The 15,722-nt window shown below is 37.1% G+C and overlaps 1 protein-coding gene across 3 annotated transcripts in view; it reads left to right on the top strand.

Moving 5' to 3' along the window:
• Positions 1 to 15,722, top strand: part of LOC115215851 (tuberin-like) — a 120,538-nt gene that overhangs the window by 103,101 nt on the left and 1,715 nt on the right. For all 3 annotated transcript variants that reach the window (XM_029785189.2, XM_029785190.2, XM_036506188.1), the window contains 6 exons: positions 2,722 to 3,120; positions 4,675 to 4,761; positions 6,613 to 6,802; positions 7,700 to 7,839; positions 12,091 to 12,178; positions 14,748 to 14,774. In XM_029785189.2, coding sequence (XP_029641049.1) covers positions 2,722 to 3,120; positions 4,675 to 4,761; positions 6,613 to 6,802; positions 7,700 to 7,839; positions 12,091 to 12,178; positions 14,748 to 14,774 — 931 coding nt within the window. The remainder of the gene's footprint in view (positions 1 to 2,721; positions 3,121 to 4,674; positions 4,762 to 6,612; positions 6,803 to 7,699; positions 7,840 to 12,090; positions 12,179 to 14,747; positions 14,775 to 15,722) is intronic.

Here is a 15,722-nt window from a genome sequence, read left to right as displayed (position 1 = left end):
GCATAGTGTGTACATATGGCTCCGAGGAAGCTATAGGATGCTGTTCAAACACTGCTTTGTATAGCAGAAACAGGTGTAAGCCAGTGAAGGTGATTATATGACTCCTGCTCTTGTTCCATTAATTAATTGATGCCATACTCTGTACTCTCTAAAGCATAATTATATTGAGTCCTAACAACTGGTTATTAGTGCTGCTATATCTAGGCAAAATCATTATACTGAGATTAAAAAACATAATCTAATCTCAGTATTGTAAATGAAATCTAAAACAATTACATCACCATGTGTATGTATATATATATATATATATATATATATATATATATTATATATATATATATATACATGGTGATGTATTTGTACAGAATGTCTTAGTATAGATTCATCATTAATAATAAATACCTATGGATGGTGTTGATCTCTTCTAAAGCAAGAAGCCTGACACATACAAACACACAAACTTGAAGTAGTCCTCTAATTTATTTTTATTTACTCTGCACTTAATTTTACTTTTTTATTTTTTATTTTATTTTATTTGATATTCTCATATCAGCTGCAGCTTGTATTGTTTTTATTTCATTTTATTGTAATTACAGTAATAATTATCATAATTATTGTTATTATTAATATATGTCATGGTGTAATGATTGCATTAACTCTCTCACCAACCAAAATAGCCTTTAATCCTTTTGGATTAAGGCCATAATCCAACCCAAATATTCTATCTGTTTTGTGTTCAAACCAGTCAGATCTGGCCTCTCACACTTACCTACAATGTCATTCTAAAAATAAACAGTCACATCATCAAAATCTCAATGCTATGAGATAATGCATAATTAATCCAAAGCAGGGTGAATGAATACATTTGTCAGAATAATCTGAATGCTGAATGGTTAAGTTAATCCCTTTGCACTTCCTTATGACTTATTGTAATTAGCACAAACGTTGCCTTACTGGCACCTGTGCCGGTGGCATATGTAAAAAGATTCGAGCGAGGTCATTGCCAGTACCGCCTGACTGGCCCCCATGCCGGAGTGGTTGGCGTTACGAAGGGCATCCAGCTGTAGAAACTCTGCCAGATCAAGATTGGAGCCTGGTGCAGCCATCTGGTTCACCAGCCCTCAGTCAAAATTGTCCAACCCATGCTAGCATGGAAGGCAGATGTTAAACGATGATGATGATAGTTTTATTGCAACAGTTCCAAAGGGTTAGTGAGCATTAACATGTAAGGTGTTTATTGAAATAAACTTCCTTGTTTCATATTTTCTCATGGTGAGAGGGTTAATCTCTTATTTTAAACATTTTTTGAAAAAATATTTTCAGTTGATGTAAAATATTTAAAAATATATTTTTTAAATATTTTGTAATATATCTGTCAATTAGCTCCATGAAAATAATTTAGATTTAGTTAATTCATTTACATGGTTAATCTAATTCACTGTCGCCCAAAATGTTAATTTCAGACAATCTTTTACATTCATTTGCTAAATTTTTGTAATTGTGTAAATTGTTCTTTTTATTTATATAATGTTGAATTTCTAATGAAATCTTGTTATGGATGGGAAAGGTAGTATTGGTGAAACATTGAACAAAGTCTTTTGTGGTATTTGGTTATGAGTCTACATAGTTAAAGTTCAAATTTTGTAGAGGTTAATTTTACCTCTTTTAATTTCTTGAGAAAGAAATTATCCAGCCAAGTGCTGGGATTGGTTTTTATCAACTGCTACCTCCTCCACAACTTGAACTCATGTACATTATCATCATCTTCATTGTTTAACATCCATTTTCCAGGCTGGCATGGGTTAGATGGTTCAACAGCACCAAGCTCCCAGTGTCTACTTTGGCCTGGTTTCTATGGCTGGATGCCTTTCCTAACACCAACCGCTTTACAAGTGTATACTGGGTGCTTTTTTTTTTCATGGCATCAGCACTATTGAGATTGCCAGGTCACAAGACAAGACCTTGCAACTGAGTGGAGAGTGTAGTATTGAGGGAGGTGGTTTTATGCCAAGTGATGAGAAGTTAAAGTATGATTGAGAGATAGGAGCAAGTGTCTTGCTGTAGAGGAGATATATGGGTACCCCAGTTGGGAAAAGGGAGTTTTGAGGATGTGTTAGGTTATATCCTCAATTTGTAGGAAAGTGAATATAAGAGAGAAGTGGTCAGAGGATCAAAGAGGGTGAATGGAATGTTAGGTTTGTGAGAATGTGAAAGGAAACTGGCAGATGGATAAAGATAAATGCAATGAATGGGGAATATGGGTGAAGCATGGTCAGTGATGAATATCAGTTTGGGTGAAGGAAGAAGGTAGGAAATAGAAATGGGTCAGGGAGGTAATAGTTGGCAACAAAGATGATCTGAAGTGCATGTGAACAGAGTACAAGAGAGATGCACAGTACCAGGAACAATTCAGAGGGACATAGAAACCATGCTAAAGCAAACACTGGAGCACAATTCAGGCCATGGAACCATCAGGGCCTGTCAAACTGACCAACCCATACCAGCGTAGAACATGGATCTTTAATGATGAGGGTCATAAGGGTGATATGACCTGTAGCATTTATGCTTAAATAAAGTTCTATGATAATAAGAAAATGGTAGTGCTAAATGTAAGACATTGAAGGTACTGTCATTGTTATTCAAACTTTTGAAAATTAAACATATCCAAGACTATTTAGAAGGCATATTCTCATTAATCACAATTCTTCTTAAATCCTTTAGTATTCTCAGTCACAGCTGCAACAAGTCCAGCCAAAACGCCAACAAACTCCACCTTTGCCAATTCCAAGTAGTTACTATAATGATGATCCGGGATACAGACCAAGACTAATGAGTATGAAGGTGGCACCGACTCATGTGGATCCTGATGATTTTGATGAGCATGGTTCTTTAGAGTCCATAGTTCCACACAGGCCACGTGGTCAGACAATATCAATTCCATCACCACACCACACCTACCAGAACCTAAAGAAAGTGCAGCAAGACAGTCAACAGAAGACGAAAGAAGAAAAGGATGAAGTAAAGGGTGGTATTGACCCCAGCTTTGTCTTTCTCCAATTGTATGATGGGTTAATATTCTTGTCACCTCCTGACATTCCTTTGCTATTACCCAACAATCAGGTGAGTTTCTTTTTTTCTTTATATATTAATTTCTTTTGGCCAGACACAAATTAAAGCGTGTGAAGGGCCAAATGGATTGGGTATTGATTCCAAAATTCACCGGATCATACCTGAAACTGCCATCACATTGGCTATGATGGAAATACTTAATACACAGTGGCTGAGTTCACCTAACTGTGAGTAGGCCCTGTCAGGTGACACAGTACTTCACTGCTGTAAGCCAGCAGCAGCAGCACTGTCAAATTGATGAGTGTTTTCACATCTTGCAAGGCTCACTTAATGTCTTCCTGTTGATATGAAGAAAGCAATAGAAAACTGGGGCTGTTGGTAGTCTTTGATTACTGGACTAACAACAACCATCATTGCTACAACCATCAGATACAGGGTACTCAAAAAGCTCCGATATTCCTGCCTTTCCTTAGAGCAGTGGATCTTAATTATTTTTATGATTTCAGACCCCCAAAGTTCAATATATCCCACTACTCCTTCATCAGACTGTTGAAATCACCATGATCTCTGCCAGTCCCATAAGGTACCTGTATGGTTTCCAAAGATACTAATGGCTTAGTTTTATTTTAAATAAGGTGTTATAATGTGGATCCTTGTCCACTAGTATGTTGTCATTGGTAGTGTAATATTCTTGTTTCCACTATTATGTTGTGACGGTATTCCATGTCTTATCTTTGACTCATCTATCATGCTATTGCTGATAGCCCCGCAAGACAACAACTTTGAAACGTCTCCCTTGATGTAACTAGAACTTGTATATATCACTTAACTGACACTAACTCCAACTGAGAACTCGTACAATGGCTCTACTTCTACTGACCCCCTACAAAGACTAACTGACTTTATAATGGAACCTCATACCACTTTGTCATGTGGGAAGGAGTGTACCATTTTCACTACAAACTAAGGTTAACCTGAAATAGAATAGGGGCAAAGGATTTTTCTTTTATCTTTTTTTTTCTGTGCAAAATGATACTTGAGATAAAGTCACGTATCCCCAGCCTTTGATTCCTATACCTTTGGTTAGGAACTGCTGCCTTAGAGAACAAAAAATTGCTTACTTCTTGATCCATATAACTTATCCATTCTTTTTTTTATCAATGCGTTAACAAGTACTCTGACAAATTGGTGATTCCAGGAGCTGGTTTCAGTTTTGGGAGGTAACACTTTTGTGATTCTGCTTATGTCACTAATACTCCTGAGAGGTGTATGGATGTCACAATATCTCTTTTGCCTCCCTCATTAAATTTGAAATTTTTTACAGTTCTGTCAGTCTTCACTTTGATACCACTTTATTGGTTTCTGTTATTCTCTATTTTCTGTTGTGTGCTATCATGTGCATGCACATATACACAGAGTAATGGCATATATATATATATGTATATATGCATGAATGACAGTACAAAGGAGTCGTGAGAGAAAACTGAGCTAGTATAAATATTTAATCTATATAGAAGGAAGCAATTTAGTAAATAAGTATCATAACAGCTTTTGAAGCAATTTTTCTTGAATAATTTGTGTTTTTTTTCCATTTTTATTTCACAGGATACACAACGATCATTAGATATCTTAGACTTTATTCCATCCTATGAAACGCACAAAATTGGTGTGTTATATGTTGGTGAGAATCAGGTAAATGAGTTATTCAATTTTTTCAGGTATTTGTTATTATTGTTACTTGCGTCGCCCGTTACCTACGTTGCCTTACTGGCACTTGTGCTGGTGGAACATGAAAAAACATTCGAGCGAGGTCGTTGCCAGTGCCACTGGACTAGCTCCTGTGCAGGTGGCACATAAAAGCACCATTCGAGCGAGGTAGTCACCAGTGCCGCTGGACTGGCTCCTGTGCAGGTGGCACATAAAAAGCACCATTTGAGCATGGCCGTTGCCACTACTGCCTGATTGGCCCCCATGCTGGTGGCACATAAAAGCACCCACTACACTCTCGGAGTGGTTGGCGTTAGGAAGGGCATCCAGCTGTAGAAACTTTGCCAGATCAGATTGGAGACTGGTGCAGCCATCTGGTTCACCAGACCTCAGTCAAATCGTCCAACCCGTGCTAGCATGGAAAGCGGACGTTAAACGATGATGATGATGATGTTGTTCAGTGTGCTGGCAAAGAATTGTTGGGACACCAGACAAAATGCTTGGTAACATTTTGTCTCTCTTTATGTTCATGTTTCAGAACCAGTTTTAACATCCAGTCATTTGTGTATTGCAGAATGGCAGAAAGTCCCATGGTTGCAATTTTCAATGAGAGTTGAGATTGTATTAATCTCCAATCACCTTATTTTGTCACTGTCAGCTTTTGGGTGATGCACACAATGAATTTTCTTCAACTTTCGGATTTTGACATCACCTTTGTTGAAATCAGAGATGGATCAGTTTGTAACATTGAAGCTATATGTGATTACTGGCATGGCCAGCGTGCTTATGGCCTCAATTTTGTTTTTGGCATTCAAATTGGGTTTTCAGAATATCTCTTACCCTCCAATAGCACTTTTTTCTTATTTTTTCTCTCATTAATGAGTATTTGATCCCATCTCTTTCACATACTCCTAGATATTTATAACTGCTCTCAGGTTCTAATTCTTTTATTTCAGTATATCTATCTATACTGGTGTTGCATATTCTTGATGAATTTCCCTTGATAAATGTGGCCTTGCTGGATTCGTCAAGCCCAAATTCCATTTTGAAGTAATCACTAAATTGAGTGTGTGAAAGAGTACCTGCAGTTGTTGATCGCTTTTTGCAAACAGTTTTAAGTCATCCATAAGAAGTTGATTGACATTTTTTCATACCGCTTGTATCCATAATTTGTTTCATTCAGAATTTTGCTTATAGGAAGTAGTGCTAAACAGAATAACAAAGGACTTTATTCCTGACTTTATTCTTGTAGTATCAGTATTGAGAATTTGTGTTGTTTTCTAGAGTTTCATGACATAACATACAAAATTCCTGATTACTCATGAAATTTTGAATGCTTCCAGGCATTCCTCTATCCAGCTGTTAGGAAGACAATCAAAAATTTCTTATGGTCTATCCAGGTCACTAAGAGATGGTTTTTTTTTTCCTGCTGTGACAATTGTCAAGAATCATCTTCTTAATCAGCAGTTGATCCCTGCATCCTTATGACCCACATTTACAACCTCTTTGTTCACCAGAGAAGATCTTAGTTGTTGTTGTTAGCTTTATAGATCTTCTTATTTTTGTTTCAGTACATTAAAGTGTTTCATTATGTCTTTAGTAGTTAAGGCTGTTTAAAACACAATACTCAAACTTGCTTCATTGTTGGAGATTTCAGTTATGTCTTTGATATCATTCCATAGTTAATGTTGTCTAAAGCTTAACACTGAAATATACAATGCTTCAATAGGCAGAACAAAATTACAGATTACTATTCCTCTTTACAATGCTGACAACTATTTTTTTTTTTAATCTGGAAACTATATTAAACTATTTTCTTTATTTGTCTTTCACCAGTGCAATAGTGAAGTAGATATTCTATCCAACCAACATGGATCAAATCGGTACCAGAAGTTCATAGAAAGCTTGGGACAACTAATACACTTAAAAGACACAGATGGAAAATGTGTTTTTCTTGGTGGACTTGATGGACGGGAAAAATCAGACGGCCAATTTACCTACAGCTGGCATGATGAATTCATGCAAGGTAAAAACATAGTTATTAATTCTAATAAACTAATTCTTTATTCTGTGTATTTTGCTAGTTTTTTTGTTTTTTTTTGCTTCTGACGGAAACTAAAAGTATTGTATACTCCAAGCAGGGCAGTAGAAATTGGAAAATTTTTCATAATTAGAAAGATAATTAATTTAAAATAATTATGTAAATTAGAAGAGCATTTTGAAGAAAATGCAGGTTGTCTGAGAAAATATTTTTTAAATGTATGTAAAAACAAGACTTTGTTTTAGGTTCCATATTTATTTATTTATTTGTTTGTTTGCTTACTTTGCACATTATTGTGAAGTTCATCTTAAACCATCTGGATGATTCGCCTGCAGTAATTTTGAGAAAATCAACATTTTGGGATGAACTGAAGATTGTCTGTTGCTTTTTCAGCCAATTTATCCAAGTAGTGAACTCCTGGTTATATTTATTTTAGTTATTTTAGAAACTCAAGCAAGCACTGGTACAGCAGATATATATATATATATATATATATATATATATATATATATATATATATATATATATATTAATCAAAGCATACAATATTGTAGGTCCATTTAAGCGAATCTTTCCAACTGGTTTCAAACTGGATATTAGATAGCATATTTATTCCATACCAACCATCTCCAAAGAGCATGTGTGTTTAGATTACTGCCCTGTTACCTAATATCCAATGTGAAACTGATAGATAAGATAAAATGGATTTCTAATAACATAGACTTTGATTAATATATCCTCTCTATTAACAAACATATGAGTGCCTATTTTTTTGACTTATAGATTCTTAGAGGAAATGCAAATACACACATGTATATATAAATTAATTATAATAATCATTGATCATGTGATTACTTTTTTTTTTTTTTTCACTTGTTTCAGTCATCTTCCATATAGCCACATTGATGCCAAACATGAAAAATGATAAACTTCGAAATAACAAAAAACGTCACATTGGTAACGACTATGTGAATATAGTGTACAATAATAGCGAAGAAGACTATGCAGTAACTACTCTACGGGTCAGTTCTTTACTTTCACTGTTTTTCCTTTTTGGTGCTTTAAACAAGGTGTAGGAATATTTATACTTTGTTATTGTATTGAGTATGTTTTCTTCTTGCTTGTAAACCCAAGTTTGTGTCTATATAATATATATGCCAGTGCTGCCTTGACAGGCTTCCGTACCGGTGGCACATAAAAAGCACCAACCGATCGTGGACGGTGCCAGCCTCCCCTGGCACCTGTGCTAGTGCACGTAAAAAGCACCATCCGTTCGTGGTCGATGTCAGCGCCACCTGACTGGCTTCCATGCTGGTGGCACGTAAAAACCACCAACCAGTCGTGGCCGTTGCCAGCCTCCCTTGGCACCTGTGCCAGTGGCACGTAAAAAGCACCATCTGAACGTGGCTGTTACCAGCACCGCCTTGACTGGCTTCTGTGCTGGTGGCACATAAAAAGCACCAACCGATCGTGGCCGTTGCTAGCCTTGCCTGGCACGTAAAAAGCACCCACTACACTCATGGAGTGGTTGACGTTAGGAAGGGCATCCAGATGTAGAAACACTGCCAGATCAGACTGGAGCCTGGTGCAGCCTCCTAGCTGCCTAGACCCCGGTCGAACTGTCCAACCCATACTAGCATGGAGAACGGACATTAAAGGATGATGATGATGGTGGTGGGGTGAGTTTGTGTGTGTGTATGGATAGGACGAAGTGGTGAGAAAGGATCTTCAAATACTGGGCCCGACTGACGAAATGACAAGGGACTGGGAGATGTGGGGATTTAATATACTTGAAAAGGCATGTTATCATCATCATCATCATCATTTAACATCTGTTGTCAATACTGGCATGAGTTGGGCAGTTTGACTGGGCTGGCACACTGGAAGGTTGCACCAGATTCCAGTCTGATTTGGCATGGTTTTTTACAGCTGGATGCCTTTCCTAATGCCAACCACTCCGAGAGTGTAATGTGTACTTTTATGTGCCGCAGGTATGAGTGCCATTTACATGACACCAGAGTGCATTTATGTGCCACTAGCATAGGTGCTAATTTGTGTGACACCAGTATCTGCCATGACTGCGATTTTGCATGGCTTGATGGTTATTCTTCTCAAGCATGACATAATACCAAAGGTCTTAGTTGTTGTCTCCATGAGGCCCAACACTCAAAAGAAACTCAACCACCTTGCCTCCAGGAGGCCCAACACTTGAAAGGAACTTAGCCACTTTGCCTCTATGAAGCTCAATGCTTGAAAGGAACTCAGTCACTTTGCCTCCAGGAGGCCCAACATTCAAAAGATGTTCTTTATGTGCCACCAGCATTGATGCTCTTGGCTTGACAAGTCCTCTCAAGCACAGCACATTGCCAAAGATCTCAGTCACCAGTCATTGCCTCTTTAAGGCTTAAAGTTCAAAGATCATGCTTCACCACCTTGTCCCATGTTTTCCCGGGTCTACCTCTACCACAGGTTCCTTCCACAGTTAGAGATCAGTACTTCTTTACACAGCTGTCCTCGTCCATACGCATCATATGACCATACCAGTGCAGTCGTCTCTCTTGCATACCACATCTGATTCCTCTTATGCCTAACTTTTCTCTCAAGATGCTTGCACTTTGTCAAACATGCACACTGACATTGCACATCCAGCAAAGCATACTGGCTTCATTTCTCTCAAGCCTACGCATGTCCTTGGCTGTCATAGCCCATGTTTCACTGTCATGCTGCATGGCTGTTCGCACACAGGCATCAAACAATCTGCCTTTCATTCTGAGAGAGAGGCCCTTTGTTGCCAGCAGGGGTAGGAGCTCTCTGAATTTTGCTCAGCCTGATCTTATTCTCACAGCTACACTCTTAGAGCATCCACCTCCACTACTAACTTGGTCGCCTAGATAACAGAAACTACCTACTACCTTTAGTTGATGGAGTCTATTTTCTGCACATTTTCAGTGTTTATTGCCCCTGTGCACCTTCCACATATAAAAGTTAGTCTCCCTGTCAACCTTCCTCTGATGTTGCTACACCTTTTATGCATCCAAAGATTAGGCTGGCTGCATCTTATGGAGTTTCTACCTACACCCTTTCTACAGATTGAACAGGACCGTCTACCTGAAGGGATATGTGATTTGTCTGCCTTCTTACTTACTATGACTTTGGTTTTTGCTTGGTTAACTCTAAGGCCCTTTAATTCTAGAGCTTGCTTCCATACCTGGATCTTCTTCTGTAGTTCTGGTAGGGATTCAGCTATAAGAACAAGCTCATCAGCATAGAGGAGCTCCCAGGAGCAACCTGTTTTGAATTCTTCTGTTATTGCCTGGAGGACTATGATGAACAAAAGGGGGCTAAGCACCAATCCTTGGTGAACCCCTCTTTGTACCCTGAATTCTTCACTGTACTCATTGCCCACTTTCACCTTACAGGTAGCATCCCTGTATGAGGCTCTCACCAACCTCTCGTCTATCCTTAGTTTCCACATTGAGCACCAGATAAGGTATCAGTGGGGTCTCTGTCAAAAGCTTTCTCCAAGTCAACAAAAGCCAAGTACAGAGGTTTATCCTTAGCTAGGTATTTCTCCTGCAGTTGCCTTACCAGAAATATAGCATCAATGGTGCTTCTACCTGACACAAAACCAAACTGCATTCTCTCTGCAACTTTCATCACCTGATCGAACAATTTGACACTTCTGTAATTATTTCTGTCTAAGGCATCATCTTTATCTTTGTAGCAGTTGACTATGGTGCTACTACACCAGACTCCTTCATGAACCACCTGATTTACAATACAGGTGACTTGACCATAACCCAAACTGCCAGATATTTTAAGCATCTCAGCAGTGATTCCTGATGGGCCGGAAGCTTTCCCTGTCTTCATATCCTTAATTGCTTTATCTACCAGGATTCGGCAGGCTCTCCTCCTCCCATTCATTCTCCACATTCAGCGGTCTTTCATAATGGTATCTCTAAGCCCCTTTCTTTGCAGATTTAGTAAAAGCAGGTGCACCATCATCCATACAAGCACATTTCTCTCCTATGACATCACAGTTTTCTCTCACGCACTGTCTTGCAAGCTGAAATAATTCAGTTTTTTTGTCCTCATGACACTGAACATTGGCAGACTTCTTCTTCTCTACTTCTCCTTTGGCTAGGTATACCTGTCTCCTAGCTTCCCTTCCCTGTTGCCCCTACTCTTCCAGGTCTGTTTCTTTGCTTTAATGGCCCTGTCTACAGTATTGTTGCACCACTACATTTGCCTTTGTGAAAGTCTGTTTGCTCATGAACTCTAACCTACCATGGTTATAAAAATTGAACTTTAGACATACTTTGTGTGAGGGGAGTAAAAAAACCTTTTTAAACTATTCTTAATTGCTTGATAAAACATTTTTAGTCATTTGATATTTTACTTTATCTTAGTTTATTAGTTTTTTGGTAGTATGGCACACTTAGGAATTTTAATGAATTTTTAGTCGTTTATATTTACCTTTTTGATAGGCTGTTCTATTTGTATTTTATTCCCATATAAATTTTTACGTTCTGTGTTTTTATGTGTATGTATATTTTTACCTCCGCCAAAGAAGGAGGTTATGTTTTCATCAGCATTGGTTTGTCCATCTGTGTGCAAAATAACTCAAAAAGTTGTGAACAGTATTTGATGAAACTTGCAGGAAAAGTTGGTAATAACACAAGAAACAGATGATGAAATTTTGATAGTGATCCAGGAATTTTTATGGTTTCTTGAAGAATTTTTCATTTGTTATATTTACTTTACATGAAGTATTACAATGTTACGTTCTTTGATTATCTCCCTTGAAAACACGTTCATTATTTCCACGTAACCTATGGTGGCATCGCTGTTTCCAAAGTTTATTTTCGTTTCTCTATTAGTAATTTTACTCGTGTATCTATCTTAAAATGAACTGCTTGGCGGAGGTCTGTGCTTTCCGAGTGCTTTTCTAGATTTTTATATGTTTAAGAACCACGGTGATATTTGTATATGATTAAATGTTTGAGGTATGGTGTTATATATAAAGTCGTTGTCTCGAATTTAATGTTTGTTCTATGACCAATGTTTCCTTATCTTTGTCTCATTAACATTTGAGCACTTTTTTTTTGCAGTCCTATATACACTTTTGTTTCCATAAAAAGGGACAAATATTATTTCTTGTGTATGTGTGTGTGTGTGTGTGTGTGTGTGTGTATATATATATATATATATATATATATATGATATAGTCATACATTTGCAGAGTTTTATTTTTAATTGCTCTTTCATTGCAGAGTGAATTCAATTTTGTAAACATTATCATAGAACCGTTGGACTGTAACACTAATGCAGTCAAAATAGTTACCAGAGAAAACCAAAATGGTAAGAATTTCATGGCTTTCTCTTTGATTATTCTTGTTAAATTTGACTTCTTTATTTCTTAAATGAATCATACCAGATTTATATCATTATATTCTTTTATAAATTATGGTTTGCTTGTACTTTTTCAACTTAACCATTGGTAGCCTTAACAGTAATAGGAATAACTAGCAGTGGTAAATAGCAGTAATAGTGAATAACTGTGGAAATTCCATGGTTATTTTGGAAACTGTAAGATGGTTTGAGGTTTATAAAGAACTATAGAATATGTAATTTTATATATATTTTTTCTGAAACAAATGATTTTTGAGTTAATGTAAAAGTTCACTTGTGCTGTAATGAAGATATAGTCGGAGGTGAGAACGTCTTTGAAAGTTATATCCTTTGCTATACACCTGTCACTCTTCTACCTTGAGGATTGTTATCTGTTAGTTTTAACTGGCATATCTATCTATTATTCTGTTATGGTATGACTATCCTGTAGAGCAAAGTGAGTGCTTCCACCTCTCCAGGTAGGCGCTGGTGCTTAAGGGGGCAGTGGAGGGGGGAGGTAGAGAAAAAGGAAGCATTGGGAAGAAGGTAGTGGATTGGGGGATGCTATGAATTTATAATAATATTATTATCATCATTATCATCATCGTTTAACGTCTGCTTTCCATGCTAGCATGGGTTGGACGATTTGACTGAGGGCTGGCAAACCAGATGGCTGCACCAGGCTCCAATCTGATCTGGCAAAGTTTCTACAGTTGGATGCCCTTCCTAACGCCAACCACTCTGAGAGTGTAGTGGGTGCTTTTACGTGCCACTGGCATGGGGGCCAGTCAGGCAGTACTGGCAACGGCCATGCTCAAATGGTGCTTTTTATGTGCCACCTGCACAGAAGCCATATAATATACAAATTATTATATTAAATATCAAATGATTCATAATATATATAAATTAGTAAAATATAAAATATTTATTTATACATAAAAATAGGGGTGGGGGCGCTGGGGGTATTATGTGGCCATGGGTGGGGGGCAGAAAGTTTGAGAACCTCTGCTGTAGAGCTTTAATAAATCTTAATGCACTGTATTCATAACCTCCTTGGCTAAGCTTGAACCCATAGTCACAGTGAATGCAGAGGATTTTAAAATAAATTGATTACATGGCCCCAGTGCTCAACTGGTGCTGAAAGGCAGTCAACCATGGCAGAATGAACTCGAAACATAAAGATGGCCAAAATGCTTGGCAACATTTCTTTCATCATGCTTAACAATCCTGCCAGCTTGCTACCTTAATAATAATAATAATGGTTTCAAATTTTGGCAAGAGGCCAATAATTTTAGGGGAAAGAGAATTCTAAAACAGAATTACTCTCAATAATAATTCTAATATAGACACAAAGCCTGATATTTAACAGGAGGGGTTTAGTCGATTACATCAACCCCAGTGCTCAATTGGCACTTACTTTATTGACCCCAAATAGTAATAATAATAATAATATGCCCTGATGCAGTATCAAGCAGTGTCTGTCATGGCTTTTGATCTTAATTGATTGGAGGTGTTATCATGTACTTTGTTTTGTCTTGGTATAAAAGATGGGCTACAGCAAATATTCTGCTCAATATCACAGATTTTCTTGTCAGTTGCTTGACCTAAACCAGTTGAGCATGTCCCTTGGTGGCTGACAATATATGCATCTCTGATCATGAGCAGAAGAAGTTGGGGAGCATCATAACCATATGCTGAGAGGAATTCTTTGGATTTGAATAATTCACATCTGGAAACATAGGTATTTTGTTCAACATCCTTAAACAAACCTTATTCAGGGACCTTTTGAGCAGGATGGGCTACTTGACCTGTAGAAAATTCTAGCTGAGCCTCACCTACAAGGTCATGTGGTGTTTATCTTAATATGAGATCACCACATCGCACATGTATGGCTGTGATGCATGTGCCTGGTGTTCCCTTATCAGACAGGTAGTCATGATGGGTATATTGGGCTTCGTATATTTGTACCCCTGTGTCACTTCAACAGCATGTGCTGCTCTCTCACTCAATAATAAAGGTTTCAGATTCTGCCTGAGACCAATAATTTCAAGGGGACAGTATTAGATAATTCCATCAAACCCAGTTTTATTTTCCGTTTGGTTTTTACATGTTCTACTGCTGCACCCTTACTGACATTGTTCTATTCCATTTGCGCAACAAAAATTTTGACATCTCGAAAAAATAACTGGAAAAAGAGTCTAACAATTTTTGTGTTTTATAAAATTACTGAAAATGGTTTTGCTGATGTAATTGCTTCAGTTTCCACACCCATTCTTGGATCAAGATGCTTGCTACACAAGTAAAATTCCATAAATGATAAAAATGATAAAAATAAATGACTTTCTGGATTATTTTCTGTTGCAATTTCAGTAATTTCTGTCCAACAATTTTCAATTCTGACTGTAAATATCTCCTTTATTTTAATATATATGTAATGTGTGTGCTCTATAGAATATAGCTTTATTTTAATATCTAATGTAAATGTCATAAGTTAACTAACAATGGTTTTTTTTTTTTCTTGTTTTCTTTCTTCTCTTAGCTGCTGTCAAAGACGTTATAACGTCTGGTAAGATTCTACATTTTTATTTTTATTTGTTTTTTTACTTACTTTATCTACTGTATATACTTGTAGATAGGTCACACCCTTAGTTTGGGGTTGTCAAAGTAGATATTTGCGGTTGACTTGCAGATAGGTCGCACGATAATCTGGGGAGTTACATGGCTCTTTTTTAATGTAAATGTTACTAATATTTGTTAGATATTATCAAATATTCACCTTTATTTCAAAACTTTGCTTACAAATATTAAGACATTTTTGTGGAAGTGACTTTATGAAAGTAGTCTAATTGATAAATCAACTCCACTACTTTGCCATCTGCTTCAGATCCTTGTGGACAGGTTGCACTCGCGATTTGTATTGAAATTTTTGTTAAAAAAAGTGCAACCTATCTGTGAGCATATAAGGTATTCAGTTGTTATTTTTAAATCAAAACCTATTTATAAGGGTTTTTTTGTTTGTTTTTTTTCAAAGTTTTAGTCACAAATAGAAAAGCAGTATTTGTGGGTGTTTACAGGGCATTTGAAAGTGGTGAGAGGAAGAGAGAGAGAGTTACATCAGATTGAAAACCTGGCTTGAATACTTACATCAGAATAGATTCCACTAAAGGCACATTTAGTTATGTGGTGGTGATTGTTGTACAGCCCCAGGTCAACTCTGATCCAGCAGATTTATAATCAAAAGCACTCTCTGTGTGCAAAGCCTGTTTCTTTCTTTTATTTTTGTTTATCAAACTTAGAGTATTTAGAACTAGATTGCCTGGTGTTCTGTTTCTAAATGGAGAGATTTTATCGCTGTTTTAAGCAGATGAAGTTATGGTGTACAGGTGTGTTCATTAACTTGCTATTGCAGTTAACTGATTAGCGTTCAGATTACTCTGTCAAATGTAATGCTTATTTATTCACATTGTTTTAATTTAATCATGCATTATCTTGTAACTTCAAGATTTTGGTGATG

This window comes from Octopus sinensis, linkage group LG9 (genome assembly GCF_006345805.1).
Source record: "Octopus sinensis linkage group LG9, ASM634580v1, whole genome shotgun sequence".
Taxonomy (NCBI): Eukaryota; Metazoa; Mollusca; class Cephalopoda; order Octopoda; family Octopodidae; genus Octopus; species Octopus sinensis.
Note: the sequence above shows the minus strand (reverse complement) of the source record. Positions and strands in the feature narration are given on the sequence as shown.